The sequence below is a fragment of the Rhinoraja longicauda genome, chromosome 35 (assembly GCF_053455715.1).
Source record: "Rhinoraja longicauda isolate Sanriku21f chromosome 35, sRhiLon1.1, whole genome shotgun sequence".
Classification (NCBI taxonomy): Eukaryota; Metazoa; Chordata; class Chondrichthyes; order Rajiformes; family Arhynchobatidae; genus Rhinoraja; species Rhinoraja longicauda.
The window spans coordinates 15,215,358-15,231,785 of NC_135987.1; the positions used below are offsets into that span (position 1 = coordinate 15,215,358).

Genomic DNA, 16,428 nt, shown 5'->3' on the forward strand with positions numbered 1-16,428 from the left:
TGGGAAGCAGTAGTATCCTGGTGCTTGGATCGTGGTTGGGAACAGATTAACATTTGGTCTTCAATGTAACTTGAATCTTTGAAATTGGCTGTTGCTTGGATTCTGATTAACTATTGTGACCACTTCACCTTCTAGCTAACACCACTGTTACTGTGGCCAGTGAACTGAAAATTACAAAACACTTGAGGGGAGGCATGGTGGCACAGCGGTAGAGTTGCTACCTTGCAGCAACTGAGACCCGGGTTAGTCATGTTCTAAATTATATAACATGATAATTGCGCAAATTGGAGGAACAGCACCTCATATTTTGCTTGGGCAGCTTACAACCCAGCGGTATGAACATTGACTTCTAACTTCAAGCAACCCTTGCATCCCTCTCTCTCCCTCTCCCTCCCTCTCTCTGTCTCTGTCTCTGTTCCCCCCCCCCCCCCCCCCCAAGTCATATCAGCTTCAAAGTCATCTTGCTGAGTCTCATTTATTCACAAAATGCTGGAGTAACTCAGCAGGTCTGGCAGCATCTCAGGAGAGAAGGAATGGGTGACGTTTCGGGTCGAGACCCTTCTTCAGACTGAAGAAGGGTCTCGACCCGAAACGTCACCCATTCCTTCTCTCCTGAGATGCTGCCTGACCTACTGAGTTACTCCAGCATTTTGTGAATAAATACCTTCTATTTGTTCCAGCATCTGCAGTTATTTTCTTACACTTGCTGAGTCTCATTGTCTGTAACTCGTTTTCCCCTAGCCCACTGCTAACAATGGCCTGTTTCCTTTATCATTGTTACTTTTTTGCATATCTTTCATTCATTTCTTCTATATCTCCCTATATCACCATCTATATCACCATCTATATCTCTTGTTTCCCTTTCCCCGACTCTCAGTCTGAAGACGGATCTCGACCCGAAACGTCACCTATTCCTTTTCTCCAGAGATGCTGCGTGAACCGCTGAGTTACTCCAGCATTTTGTGTCTATCTTCGGTTTAAACCAGCATCTGCAGTTCCTTCCTACATAGTAGGCAGGAGTAGTCCATTTACCCGAATGGTATGTTGGCATTCATAGCGAGGGGATTTGAGTATAGGAGCAGGGAGGTTCTGCTGCAGTTGTACAGGGCATTGGTGAGACCACACCTGGAGTATTGCGTACAGTTTTGGTCTCCTAATCTGAGGAAAGACATTCTTGCCATAGAGGGAGTACAGAGAAGGTTCACCAGATTGATTCCTGGGATGGCAGGACTTTCATATGAAGAAAGACTGGATAGACTCGGCTTGTACATGCTGGAATTTAGAAGATTGAGGGGGGATCTTATAGAAACGTACAAAATTCTTAAGGGGTTGGACAGGCTAGATGCAGGAAGATTGTTCCCGATGTTGGGGAAGTCCAGAACAAGGGGTCACAGTTTAAGGATAAGGGGAAAGTCTTTTAGGACCGAGATGAGAACATTTCTTTTCACACAGAGAGTGGTGATTCTGTGGAATTCTCTGCCACAGAAGGTAGTTGAGGCCAGTTCATTGGCTATATTTAAGAGGGAGTTAGATGTGGCCCTTGTGGCTAAAGGGATCAGGGGGTATGGAGAGAAGGCAGGTACGGGATCCTGAGTTGGATGATCAGCCATGATCATATTGAATGGCAGTGCAGGCTCGAAGGGCCGAATGGCCTACTCCTGCATCTATTTTCTATGTTTCTATGTACCCCTTTCAAGCCTGTTCTGCTGAGAACCTCTGCTCTGGTCACTTTGATGGTTCTAGCCAGTGTCTGTAGGTGACTTAGCAAAGCTGCTTATACTAACTACTGAACCATTGAGGAAGGTCATGTTCATTCCTCACGTGAGTTTCAGAACACATTGAGAACAGCTGTTTCCTTCACAGCAGAAGGACTGATACACACTAAACTCCGTTACAAACCGCAATGTCACAAGACACCATCTAACCAGTTAGGCCAACTGCAGACACAACTGCAACTACTCTTCGACCATTGCTGCTTATACCCGCCTCTCAGACAGGCGATCAGATGGGCTACATCACAATACTGCATCATTTTAATTTTCTAACTCAAAAGATTCAGTTGTTGCCAACTGAGGCTGAGCTGACACATCATGACACATAACTTGACTTTGCGTTGGACAAAGAATTATCAAAACAAATGATATGAAGCTGGATCACATCGTGTGGGTAGGTTATTCAAAGTCTGGTGAGATCATCACCACATGTGAAGGTATCGCCACCTTCAATATATGTTGCAACAACTGGCCAGATCACTGTATTGGGAGTCATGCATGATTCCCCACCCTCCCCCCAGGACTACAATCACAAAGTCCTGTAACTGTCTCTCTGGAGCGAAGGTGCACACTTCATAGCACAGTAGATGCGAGATCGCCTCTTTGTAAGAGTTATCAATCTCTTGGAGAGTTTCATTTGCACATAACACAGTCAATCACTTCATTAACCCAAGAGACCGCATGGCCAGGCAGGTACAGATTTATGAGCAAGCTTCATTCATCTTGTCTGAAGAAGGGTCCCAACCCAAAACATCACTCGTCCATGTTCTCCCAAAATGCCGCCTGACCCGCTGAGTTACTCCAGCACTTTGTGTCTTTTTTTTGTAAACCAACATCTGCAATTCCTTGTGTCTACATTCTTCCATTAATGAGTGGGAAAAGATGTACCAATAGCTTCACAAAAATCCAATGATCTGTTTTCAAGAAGCAATGAGGTAGACAGTTCTGTGCTCCTGCCATGGGATGAGATTACAGGTGGCCAGACAATGATTCACGGATGTTCGCAAATCCTCCTTGATGAAATGCAACAACTCCACCTGCTCCTGGAAATCTATGACAATTTAAAGTAGAGAACCGTCGGGATGGTGTTGTGAACCTCAAATTGGGAGGACACAGAGCCCTTTGTAGGTGGAGGAACGAGTGCACCACGTCACAAACCATCCACTTGCCTATCCTCTCAGCTGCCACCTGTCCCATCTGTGGATACTCAGTCATCGCAGAACCCACAAAACCGCACTGGAAACAAGTCATCCTCATCCCAAGGCACCAAGAAGATGAAATAAGGTGAGAGTCTTCTGTGGAAGATAATGCCTTAGCCACACAACCAAGGGTGGCACAGCAGAAGAGCTGCTGCCTCACAACACCAAAGACTCAGGTTTGATCCTGATCCCGCCGTCTGTGTGGAGTACGCACGTTCTCCCTGCAACCGCATGGGTTTTCTCCGGGTGCTCTGGTTTCCTCCCACCTCCCAAAGACATGCAGGTTTGCAGACTTCTACAACTGACAATTGTTAATTGACTTCTCTAAATTGCCCCTCGTGTGTAGGATGTGAAAGTGGGATAACATAGCACTAATGTAGGGGTGATCAATGGTCGGCATGGACTCGGTAAGCTGAAATGCTGTATCTCTAAACTAAAAATAAAAACAAATATTTTAACAGTAAATTGCTATCTCTTAAAAAGAGTTTTCCCCAGCAGATTGAAGTTTTAGTGGCCTGTAGTTTAAACAGATTAACTGCCCTGGTTTGGGAGTAAACTGTTCCCAATTTACATCTCTGCAGTTCCCAGTCAAGCCTCAGCAGGTGATGGAGGAACACCTGCCACCATCTGACCAAGATCATCAGTAAATGGATCTTCTCAGCTATTTGGTCTTTCTTCCACCTTGCTCCATACAAGGACAAACTGATCAATGCCTAGTTTGACGAAGTTCTCCTCCTCTCTCCGAAGAGATTTCTTCCACCACTCTCTTTTGTTGCACCTCCTCTGATTCCTCCTGCTCTCCGACCACACTTTAACCCAGACTCGCTACCACAGCCACGTGTGTTTCCTTGGTGCTTGCATCAGTCTGAAGATGGGTCTCGACCCAAAACATCTCGTACTTCTTTTCTCCAGAGATGCTGCCTGACCCGCTGAGTTACTCCAGCTTTCTGTGTCTGACAATCAGATATTAGGATGGGTCATAAGGAATAGGTGTAGAATTAGGCCATTCGGCCCATCAAGTCTACTCCGCCATTCAATCAAGGCTGATCTATCTCTCCCTCCTAACCCCATTCTCCTGCCTTCTCCCCATACCCTCTGACATCTGTATTAATCAAGAATCTATCTCTGCCTTAAAAATATCCACTGACTTGGCCTCCACAGCCTTCTGTGGCAAAGAATTCCACAGATTCACCACCCTCTGACTAAAGAAATTTCTCATCTCCTTCCTAAAAGAAAGTCCTTTAATTCTGAAGCTATGATCTCTGGTCCTAGTCTCTCCCACTAGTGGAAACATCTTTTCCACATCCACTCTATCCAAGCCTTTCACCATTCATTCAAGAGAGAGCTGGATAGAGCTCTTAAGGATAGCGGAGTCAGGGGGTATGGGGAGAAGGCAGGAACGGGGTACTGATTGAGAATGATCAGCCATGATCACATTGAATGGTGGTGCTGGCTGGAAGGGCCGAATGGCCTCCTCCTGCACGTCTATTGTCATTCTGTATGTTTCAATGAGTTCCCCCCCTCATTCTTCTAAACTCCAGCGAGTACAGGCCCAGTGCTGACAAACGGTCATCATAGGTTAACCTACTCATTCCTGGGATCATTCTTGTAAACCTCCACTGGACCCTCTCCAGAGCCAGCACATCCTTCCCCAGATTATGGGGCCCAAAATTGCTCACAATATTATTATTTCAAAGAGTAATAATAATAACAAAGGATTATTCAAAGAGGTAGGTTTGAAGGAGATGTAAAAACAAGGGAAAAACCCACAAGCCTGCAGTCTAGGCCGCCACAGGGACCAATTATAAAAGGAACACCGTGATGAGACTAAACCAAGCAGCAATTTATTTTTGTCTTTGAGTTTAAGCATTTTAAATTTTACATCGATCCTTTGGAAAAATCCTTCACACCGGAGGGCAAAAGAGCTTGCCGTGCCAAGGCACACTAGTGGCCCTGGTCCTCAGCACAGCTGTAACTCGGCATGAGATTAGTGTCGAGGGTTAGAGTGGGGTGAAGGAGGGGGGCAATGAAATCAAAATCCTTGCACAGAGACCCAGTGAATTTTTGAACTGTTATTATTCTCAACTACCTATTCAAGGCAGAAAATGGCTCGGTTGTAATCACGTATAGACTTTCCACTGATTGGTTAGCAAGCAACAAAAGCTTTTCACTGGACCTCTGTACACATGACAATAGACTAAACTGAAGCAACCAGGAGATCCAGTGGATCTTGGGAGATACAGGGAGGTGGTGGTGGGGGATTTGTATGGGTAGAGCTAGTGACAAATGCTAGAGATGAAACGGTGTCGAGTGTCAGATGAGGAAAGGAATTAAATACAGAGGAATTAAAGGTATCACAAAATGCTGGAGTAACTTAGCGGGTCAGGCAGCATCTCTGGAGAAGGAATGGGTGACGTTTCGGGTCGAGACCCTTCTTCAGACTGATGTCAGGGGGGGTGGGACAAAGAAAGGATATAGGTGGAGACAGGAATACAATGGGATAATCAGGAAGGGGAGGGGAAGAGAGGGACAGAGGAGCTATCTAAAGGTGGAAGGGGACAGAGGGTATCAGGGGACTCGAGGATGGAAAGTATGCACGTGGGGAATACTAGAGTGAGGGGGGCAGCAAGTCTTCGGGATGTAGATGGAACCAATCACAGGGAGCACGTCGATTCCAGATAGCACTGGGCCAGGATTGAATCCAGGTGCTGGAGCTTTGAAACAGCTGCTCCACAAACCTCTGCTCCCACCAAAAGGTCATAACAGAAATAATTCTCCGCATTGCCTTTTGAAATAACAGATGGTAATTTATGGCTGAGCGGACAAATCTACACTGTAGAATGTTTCAGCCGCAAGATGGAATTCTTGAAAACCTAACATTTGATGCCAGTTGTTCAAAATAAAGTTTCAACCAATATACTTCCAATTCAGGAGGTCTATTTAGAACAGATTAGAATTAAGTATATTGTTCAACCATGCTGATACTTTTAACCAAAAATAAACGAGCGTCTCATTCTGCATCTTCACACTGCAGTGCAGTAACATTTCAGCAAATTAACCATCCTCGTTGATTTGGACACAAATGAACGGGGAAAATATTGTTCATAGGCTGACAAGCAGAATTAGGCCATTTGGCCCATCGAATCTACTCCGCCATTCAATCATGGCTGATCCATTGCTCCCTCTCAACCGCATTCAATAGTCTTTTCCCCACAACGCTTGCCACCCGTACTAATCAAGAATCTATCGATCTCTGCCTTTAAAATATCCATTGACGGCCTCCACAGCCTTCTGTGTCAAAGAATTCCACAATTGTGTGAAAAAACTCTGGCACCCAGAGTGTGTGTTGATTTAGATTTTACAACATAGTTGTCAGTGAAGTGAGAACTGGTTTTGCCAGTCAGTACTCAGGATCATAAACCTGACTGCTTTAAAATTCCACTCGAATTCAAAGGGGGATGTCTTACAAAGACATTTGTAATGTCTTACAAATTCAATGGGGAGATGTTTAGGCGCTGAACAAACCTTCTAACAAGTTCTGGAATGTGCCTGTTTACTGCAGGCACTAGGACCATGTAGCACATTGTGATAATGGCAATTGGGACAGAGCCGAAGCTGATGCAATTGTTAATCCGGACCAAATGTTCAGCCTACCAATATGTTACACTGAAGCAGCAATAAAAGAGACAGCGGACGTTCACTCCAAATATTTGGTGTTAGTACCGAGTAAGGACACTGTAAATGATCAAACTAAACATGATAGAGTTTTATTCTTTTATTCAAGTTGTACAAACTATAGGATAGCACCAATGTATCAAAAGAATGTGTTGAATGCAAATCAATATCAGTCCAAAAAAACAAATTAGGCTGCCCTGCAGACCTATTGGCCCCACCGAGGGGTATTTACACGATTACACAAGTTAGCACCACATTTGTAAACGAAGATTTCTTTTTTTAAAAACTGCAGGAGATATCAAAATGGGCCCCATCCAATACAGGTCCACCAATCTCCACACTTGGGTATGTATGGGAATTGTAAAGGCAACCATGTGCAGAGTCCCCCACCCTGGTGTGCAGGTTTAAAATCGCTCTGTGAATTAATTGCCCCCATTGTCAGATGGGTGGAATGGAAACCTCTCCCTCCTCCTCCTCCCCCACCAGCAGTTGACCCTTGTCCATCAGTGTCCATCAGCTCAACATTCCTCGACCAGCACCACGTTGGAACAGTACAGCTTGCGCTTGATGATTCGGAACCTGGGGCTGAGCCGGAGGGCCTGGCTGAACCCTGGGGTGAAGGAAGGGCCAGAAGTCAACAGGTCCTGGACCTTGGACCAGAACCCTCCTTCCAATCTCAACACCAGGGCCAGCTCGAAGGTGGGCGCCAGGCTGCCGTCCACCACGATGCGGTCCACGTCCTTGCAGACGTGGCCATCCTCCACGCTGAGGTGGAGCACGGCGCCCCTCAGACCGCAGGGCTCGCTGGCTGCCAGCCTCAGCAGCTCCTCGGCCACCTGGGCGCTCAGCTCCCCCGGGATCAGCAGCTTGAAGCACCGCAGCGCCGCGCCTTTGGCTTCGCTCAGGCTCTGCTCGATCAGGTGCATCACGTCGGCGCACAGGTACTCCTCGAACGGGTCGTCGGTCACAGAGTCCCGGTCCGACTCCAAGCTCCCATAGTCTGCAGTAACATGTAGAGAGAGGGAGGGAGGGAGGGAGAGAGAGAGACATGGGGATTACAACAGAGTCCTTGAGTTATCCAAATGTGATATGAGAATGTGATATGAGATTGATCAGCCATGATCACATTGAATGGCGGTGCTGGCTCGAAGGGCCGAATGGCCTACTCCTGCACCTATTGTCTATTGATAGTTTTACATCAAGGTTAAAAGCGATTTAGTTCATTCAAGTCTTAAATTTAAACAAAGCAAACTGAGGGTGAGTTGAGTAAGGCAACCAACAAAAATGTGGTTAATGGGAATTTTCATATTATTTCCCTTCACTTTACAGAGGGCAGGGCAAAGTTACATAGAAAATAGGTGCAGGAGGAGGCCATTCGGCCCTTCGAGCCTGCACCGCCATTCAATATGATCATGGCTGATCATCCAACTCAGTATCCTGTACCTGCCTTCTCTCCATACCCCCTGATCCCTTTAGCCACAAGGGCCACATCTAACGCCCTCTTAAATACAGCCAATGAACTGGCCTCAACTACCTTCTGTGGCAGAGAATGCACAGTCAGAGCGGAGAGACCAGAGCCAAGCCAAGCGGGGAGGGAGGGACGGACACGATGAACTGCAGGTGCGGCAACTTCCCCAGCAAAACACAAAGTGCAGGAGGAACTCGGCAGCCTCCAGAGGGAAGACTGGAGCCGCTTGTTGAAAGACTGGAGCGACTAGGTTTGTATACACTGGAATTTAGAAGGACGAGAGGGGATCTTATCGAAACGTATAAGATTATTAAGGGGTTGGACACCTTAGAGGCAGGAAACATGTTCCCAATGTTGGGGGAGTCCAGAACAAGGGGCCACAGTTTAAGAATAAGGGGTAGGCCATTTAGAACGGAGATGAGGAAAACACTTTTTCAGTCAGAGAGTGAAGAAGGTGTGGAATTCTCTGCCTCAGAGGGCAGTGGAGGCCAATTCTCTGAATGCATTCAAGAGAGAGCTAGATAGAGCTCTTAAGGATAGCGGAGTCAGGGGGTATGGGGAGAAGGCAGGAACGGGGTACTGATTGAGAATGATCAACCATGATCACATTGAATGGTGGTGCTGGCTCGAAGGGCCGAATGGCCTCCTCCTGCACCTATTGGAATGGACAGGCGACGTTTGACTTTAAAGGTCCCGACCCGAAACATCGTTTATCCATTCTCCCCTCAGATGTTTAGATCAGATCGGTCTGAAGAAGGGTCTCGACCCGAAACGTCACCCATCCCCTCTCTCCTAGATGCTGCCTGACCTGCTGAGTTACTCCAGCATTTGGTGATACATCCCTCCCCTCAGATGCTGCCTGACCCGTTGAGTTACTCCGGCACTTTTGCGTTTTAAAACCAACCCACCAGAGAATTGGGCTGCTAAAAAATAAACATCTCGCCACAGGCAACTGGAGCATGCAGACCAGGGCGAAACAAATTGAAGGGAGACACAAAATGCTGGAGTAACTCAGCGGGTCAGGCAGCATCTCGAGAGATTAGAACAATTAAACAAATTTTAAACAAAACAAATTTAAAGTGCAGTCTATCCAGTCTGAAGAAGGGTCTCGACCCGAAACGTCACCCATTCCTTCTCTCCTGAGATGCTGCCTGACCTGCTGAGTTACTCCAGCATTTTGTGAATAAATACCTTCGATTTGTACCAGCATCTGCAGTTATTTTCTTACATTACAGAGTCTATTCGGCCCATCGATTCTATTAAGGTCCCCCCACCCCCAAGTCTCCAGTTTCCCCCTCTATTGTCTACACTACCCCTCTTCACGCCCCAGTGTGCATTAACACACATTAACAGCAGTGTGGATTAACACACTCTGCGAGGAGAGGCGTTGTTACATTAAGAGTTTAGGAAAGAACTGCTGGTTTAAAACGAAGATAGGCACAGAATGCTGGAGTAACTCAGTGGGACAGGGCAGGCAGCATCTCTGGAGAGAATGAATGGGCGATGTTTTGGGACAAGACACAGTCTTCAGATTGAGGTATTTATTCACAAAATGCTGGAGTAACTCAGCAGGTCGGGCAGCATCTCTGGAGAGAAGGAATGGGCGAATTTTTTGGGTCGAGACAGACAGAGTCAGGGGGGGGGGGGGGGGGAAGAGGGAAGAGAGAGATTGGCGTTGTGTTGGTCGGCACACATTCACAAGACAGTTACACAGGTTCCCTGCAAAGGTACTCACCGCTGTCAGTGTCCAGGTCGGGCTGGGCTTTGCGTTCAGGGTGGCACGGCTGGTGGTGTTGAGCCGGGGAGCCGCCAGTCAGGTCGGCGAATCTCTGCAGCAGCAGCTTCCCCCAGGAGGTGGTGAGCAGAGGAGGGGGAGGCGAGGGGGCTACGGCGCGTCCGTGACACATCTCTCAGAGCTGGGGGAGGCGAGGAGACCGGTGAGAACAGAGCCACACAAGGACCGTGTGCCGGGCGGAGTGGCAAGCGTCTGCTGCCGCTACACTGCCTCTTATATTGGATACAATATTGGATACACTCGCGGGCCCCGCCCACTGCTCCCTAATAAGGAGCGGCGCTCCATGTAGCAACACGGCTCACGCTCGCCACGTCCCAAGCCCTTGTGACCAAAGCCCCACCTCTCTGAGACACCTTCTACCCCAGCCCAAGTCAGGCAAGGACAGGTACAATGAATCAATGCGTTTTCAAGATTCAAGAGATTCAAGATATCTTTATTTGTCATACAAAAAAACAAGTTTTTTGGACGAAAGTTAGTCACCAATTGGCACTGGGGCGTGAAGAGGGGCAGTGTAGACAATAGAGGGGAAACTGGAGACTTGGGGGGGGGGGGGACCTTAATAGAATCGATGGGCCGATGGGACTCTGTAATGTAGTCAATAGTCAATAGTCGTTTATTTGCCACATACACATAAATGTGTAGTGAAATGAAACATTGCCCGCAGTTCAACAATAAGACCAATAAGAATAATCAATAAAAATGCAATAACACATACAATCATAGACTAACACCAAACAAAAGAAACGTCCATCACAGTGAGTCTCCTCCAGTCCCCTCCTCACTGTGATGGAAGGCCAGAATGTCTTTTTCTCTTCCCCTGCCGTGTAAGAAAATAACTGCAGATGCTGGTACAAATCGAAGGTATTTATTCACAAAATGCTGAAGTAACAGCAGGTCAGGCAGCATCTCAGGAGAGAAGGAATGGGTCGAGACCCTTCTTCAGATGGATGTCAGGGGGCGGGACAAAGGAAGGATATAGGTGGAGACAGGAAGGTAGAGGGAGAACTGGGAAGGAGGAGGGGAAGAGAGGGACAGAGGAACTATCTGGCCAAGTATGTGCATATACAAGGAATGAGCATTTAGAAGGATGAGAGGGGATCTTATCGAAACGTATAAGATTATTAAGGGGTTGGACACGTTAGAGGCAGGAAACATGTTCCCAATGTTGGGGGAGTCCAGAACAAGGGGCCACAGTTTAAGAATAAGGAGTAGGCCATTTAGAACTGAGATGAGGAAAAACATTTTCAGTCAGAGAGTTGTGAATCTGTGGAATTCTCTGCCTCAGAAGGCAGTGGAGGTCAATTCTCTGAATGCATTCAAGAGAGAGCTAGATAGAGCTCTTAAGGATAGCGGAGTCAGGGGGTATGGGGGCAGGAACGGGGTACTGATTGAGAATGATCAGCCATGATCATATTGAATGGCGGTGCTGGCTCGAAGGGCCGAATGGCCTCCTCCTGCACCTATTGTCTATTGTCTATTGAATGTATACAAGGGAGACTAGAAATATACAAGGAGATTCGCTGTGAGCGGATGTGATTCCAACAATAAGAGCAATAAAATAAGCAAATTACACAACCCCAACCAACACAAAACACAAAACAAAAAGAAACATCCATCACAGTGAGTCTCCTCCAGTCCCCTCCTTACTGTGATGGAAGGCCAGAATGTCACATAGGTGCAGCAGTCGGCCATTCGGCCCTTCGAGCCAGCACCGCCATTCAATATATATCACAAAAAGCTGGAGTAACTCAGCGGGTCAGGCAGCATCTCAGGAGAGAAGGAATGGGTGACGTTCCGGGTTGAGACCCTTCTTCAGACTGATGTCATTCAATTCACTGGCATTCAGCACCGCCATTCAATATGATCACCCAAAATCAGTACCCCGTTCCTGCCTTCTCCCCATATCCCCAAGAGCTATCCCCAATTCGCTCTTGAAAACATCCGGCGAATTGGCCTCCACTGCATTCTGTGCCAGAGAATTCCACAGATTCACAACTCTCCAGGTGTAAATGTTTTTCCTCATCTCAGTCCTAAATGGCCTAGCCCTTATTCTTAAACTGTGACCCCTTGATTCTAGACTCCCCCAACATCAGGAACATTTTTCATGCATCTCAGCACATTACATCATCCATTGCTTTTCTCCAGAGATGCTGCCTGTCCCGCTGAGTTACTCCAGCATTTTGTGTCTATCTTCGGGCAAGAACAGAACAGGCACAAATATGTTCAAAGGAACTGCAGATGCTGGTTTACACCGAGGACAGCATCTCTGGAGAGAATGAATGGGGGTGAAGGTTCAGGTCGAGGCCCTTCTTCAGACTGAGAGTCAGGGGAGGGGGACACTAGAGAGTCAGGGGAGGGGGAGACTAGAAATATAGACGGGTAAGGTTTGAGGACAGATCAAAGCCGATAATTTTCAAGGATGTCTTTCGGAAGGAAAAGCAGATGCTGGTTATATACCTGAGGTAGACACAAAATGGTGGAGTAACTCAGCGGGTCAGGCAGCATTTCTGGAGAGAAGGAATGGGTGACGTTTCGGGTCAAGACCCTTCTTCAGACTGAGTGTCAGGGGAGAGGGAGAGTGGATTATGGAAGGGCAAGGTGTGAAAAGGATAGATCAAAACACAATGATCAAGGAATTGTAGATAGTCCCAAAATGCTGGAGTAACACAGAGGCAACATCTCTGGAGAGCAGGAATGGTTGATATTTCGGGTCGAGTCCCTTCACCACGGGTGAGGGAGACGACCAGACTATCAGCATCAAGGTGTGAAAATGACAGATCAAAGCGGACGCTGGTCAAGGAAATGTAGAATGGTTCATTGTTAGCTGAGGGGGAGGGTGACACCGAGACATACAATCAGGACTAATAATCAGGAGGACACTGGTCGGAGAACTAGGTGGGGGAGGGACAGAGAGAGAGGGTTACTTGAAGTTAGAGAAATCACTATTCATACCCTGCTGGGTTCTCAGCTGCCCAAGGACAGAACAAGCAGTGCTCGGCACCTCACTGCAGTCAGGGTCTTTTAGTTTAGTTGTGTTTAATGTGTGGAAACAGGCCCTTCGTCCCAGTTAACTGAGTTAACATTCACACTATTCTGCATTAATGTAGGGACAATTTACAATTATACCGAAGCCAATTAGCTCTCCAAACCTGTGTGTCTTTGGAGTCTGGGATGAAACAGGATATCCCGGTAATAACCCACCCAGATCAGAAGGTACAAACTCCATACAGACAGCACCCATGGTCAGGATCGAACCCGGGTCTCTGAGGGTTGCTGTGAGGCAGGAACTCTACCACTGCAGCTTTAAGCCCTGCTTACTACACAGGTCCAGCACTAAGTCTTTGCAGCTTTTTTTCTAGTATGGATTAAAAAAAAAAATCTTTTGTTTCAAATTTGCAGATCTGCAGTGTGTGATTTTTTTTTTTGTGTGCAGTTTGTTCTGGGCTGGTCGCCAACTGCAGTTTGTGCAAAGGAGAGAGAGAGCGAGAGAGAAACAGCAAGAGCTGGGACATCAAGTCCTTGGCATTTCGCCAGCAAGCGAAAGGCTGTGCTCGGCACGTCGTTAATCAACTCAGTTCAGTACAGTATGCTTTCCCTTGCGGCTTTGCAGAAACCTTCATAACATAATCCGCGATGCAATGTCAAAGTAATGTGAGGCAGATGTGGATTGGACAGGGGAGGGGGAGGGGGAATCTTAAAGAACAGTACAGAAGATAGACACAAAGTGCTGGAGTAACTCAGCGGGTCAGGCAGTATCTCTGGAGAATTTTTATCTTCGGTTTCAAACCAATATCTGCAGTTCCTTTCCACACAAAGAACAGTACAGCACAGGATCGGATCCATTGGCCCACAATGTTTGTGTCACACATATTGCTAAGTTAAACTGATCTCATCCGCCTGCACATGATCCATGTCCCTCGTTTCACTGTACTCTCATGTGCCTATCCAAAGCCTCTTAAATGTCACTATCGTCCAAGTATCTTGATAAATATTTTTTAAGCTTATACCGCAGAAAGCCCACAGAGCAACCAGCCCCCACAAATTGACCTAAATGGACGTGTAACATGTTTGCATTTCTAAGGCAGTTTGCATTATTTTTAATAATGAAGCATGAAAACTTACATTTACAGGGACACGATCAGGCCGTTCAGAAGCATCTTAAGAGCATTTACTCTGTTTTAAGGACAGCCATTGCTCATGATCAAGCCAGCAAGATCCCACAGGTAGGAATAAAATAAACCGGTTGCATTTGGTTGCCAAATGTTGGCGGAACCTGCCATTATCTCAACAACAACATGCATTATGTGTAAACTCAGACATTAATGTAAAGCCTGAGCCCCACGAGTATGAAAAGGTGTCATCATCAGTGGTGTAGAGAAGCAAAACCACAGTTGAACATTTGGTGGGTTGCAAAACAGAAAATAAAGTCCGCAGTTTTAAGGAGTCAGCTGTGAAACAGTCCTGGAAAGTGGATTCGAATTTCACTCTATTGACCTGACTACAAATACGTCTGAAGAAAGGTTCACTCATCCTTTTTCCCCAGAGATGCTGCCTGACCCGCTGAGTTACTCCAGCATTTTGTGCCTACGGTATAATTACCAACATTTGCAGTTCCTACCTACACAAATATGGGGCCTAGCATTTGTGTACAGTATTGAGGAAGTGGTCTGCTGTTGGAGGTACTGTGCTTTGCGTGAGGTGTTCAGACTGAGACCACATGTCTTTACCTTCTTGTAAACAACCCATGAGCAATGTAGGAACAAGGAACTGCAGATGGTGGTTGATGCCCAAAAGGGCACAAAAGGCTGGAGGAACTCAGCAGGTCAGGTAGCATCTGTTGAGAACATGATGCTACCTGACTTTTCGAGTTGAGACCCTTCTTCAGACCATGAGCATTTTTTTGAGGAAAAGAAAGGCCACTATCACTGAAGACAGACACAAAATGCTGCAGTAACTCAGCGGGTCAGGCAGCATCCCTGGGGAAAAGGAATAGGTGACGTTCAATAAGTCATAAGGTCATGTGAGAGGAGCAGAATTAGGCCATTCGGCCCATCAAGTCTACCCTGCCATTCAATCATGGCTGATCTATCTCTCCCTCCTAACCCCATTCTCCTACCTTCTCCCCAAGAAGGGGTCGGGTCATTGCAGCTTGAATATTTATTCCACAATAAGCAACCAGTCAAGTATAATTGAAAATGATAAAAAGCCGCAGGTGCTGAAAATCTAACAGAAAATACTGGAATTACTCAGCAGGTCAACCTGAAATTTTAATTCTGTTCCACACCCCACTGACGTGGCTGTGCCTGATCTGCTGAGTCTATCTGGTATGTTCTGATTTGACTCCAGTCACAATTGCATTACTTGTTTTCAGAGCTTGTTTACAATATTTGCTGCTGCCTCTTCCACCTTCCAGCAGAGATTTTATGTTAATTATAAAAACATTGAGAAATCATGTGGCTGAAAACAATACTGTAAAATGTGAAGCTTAAATTCTAACAGAGGAGCAGAAGTTGGAGAGTGGAATCAAGGAGTTCTATGGAGGGCAATTAACTTATGTAAATGAACTCCTGCCCACTGCAAAAGAAGGAATGTTTTGTAAGAAAATAACTGCAAATGCTGGTACAAATCGAAGGTATTTATTCACAAAATGCTGGAGTAACTCAGCAGGTCAGGCAGCATCTCAGGAGAGAAGGAATGGGTGACGTTTCGGGTCGAGACTCTTCTTCAGACTGAAGACTTCTTCACCCATTCAAACCGGTTCCATGTTCCATGTCGGTCGAGACCCGAAACGTCACCCATTCCTTCTCTCCTGAGATGCTGCCTGACCTGCTGAGTTACTCCAGCATTTTGTGTACAAGAATGTTTTGTTTAGTTTAGTTTGTACAGCGCGGAAACAGGCCCTTCGGCCCACCGAGTCCGCGCCGACCAGCGATCTCTGCACATTAACACTATCCGACACACACACTGGACAATTTACACATACACCAAGCCAATTAACCTACATACCTGTACGTCTTTGGAGTGTGGGAGGAAACCCACGCGGTCACGGGGAGAACGTACAAACGCCGTACAGACAACACCTGTAGACGGGATCGAAACTGGGTCTCTGGTGCTGCAAGTGCTGTAAGGCAGCAACTCTACCATTGTACCACCGTGCCGCTCAATTTTACAAAATTGATAGGCATGGACAGGGAAGATTGAGTCGAAGTCTCACATACTGGAGGGCATAGCTTTAAGGTGAGAGGAGCAAAGTGTAAAGGAGATGTGTGAGGTAAGTTCTTTACACAGAGTGGTGGGTGTCTGGAACACAACGGCCAGGGGTGATGGGGGAAGCATACACCTTGATGTTTGAGAGGTATTGAGGTAGGCACGTGCAGGTAGATGGCGTTAAGTTAACTCGGCATCATGGTCAGTATGGACATTGTGGGTCAAAAGGCCTGTCATTTTTGCGCTGGGCATCAGTCAAGTCAAGTTTATTTGTCACATGCACATAGACGATGTGCAGTGAAATGAAAGTGG

General features: G+C 46.7%; 1 protein-coding gene across 1 annotated transcript; it reads right to left on the reverse strand.

Moving 5' to 3' along the window:
• Positions 1 to 6,733: 6,733 nt before the first annotated feature.
• ddit4 (DNA-damage-inducible transcript 4) lies at positions 6,734 to 10,101 on the reverse strand. Its single transcript, XM_078428432.1, has 2 exons — positions 9,850 to 10,101; positions 6,734 to 7,646 (listed from the first exon to the last, which is right to left on the reverse strand). The coding sequence occupies exons 1-2, from the start codon at positions 10,019 to 10,021 to the stop codon at positions 7,165 to 7,167; spliced, it is 654 nt and encodes a 217-aa protein (XP_078284558.1). The 5' UTR covers positions 10,022 to 10,101; the 3' UTR covers positions 6,734 to 7,164.
• Positions 10,102 to 16,428: the final 6,327 nt, after the last annotated feature.

What these genes read in the sequence shown, in the direction of transcription:
- ddit4 (XM_078428432.1), bottom strand. Translation starts at nt 10,021, where the DNA reads ATGTGTCACGGACGCGCCGTAGCCCCCTCGCCTCCCCCTCCTCTGCTC. An exon ending in CGACCTGGACACTGACAGCG is followed by an intron (nt 7,647 to 9,849) that starts GTGAGTACCTTT and finishes ATGTTACTGCAG; the next exon opens with ACTATGGGAGCTTGGAGTCG.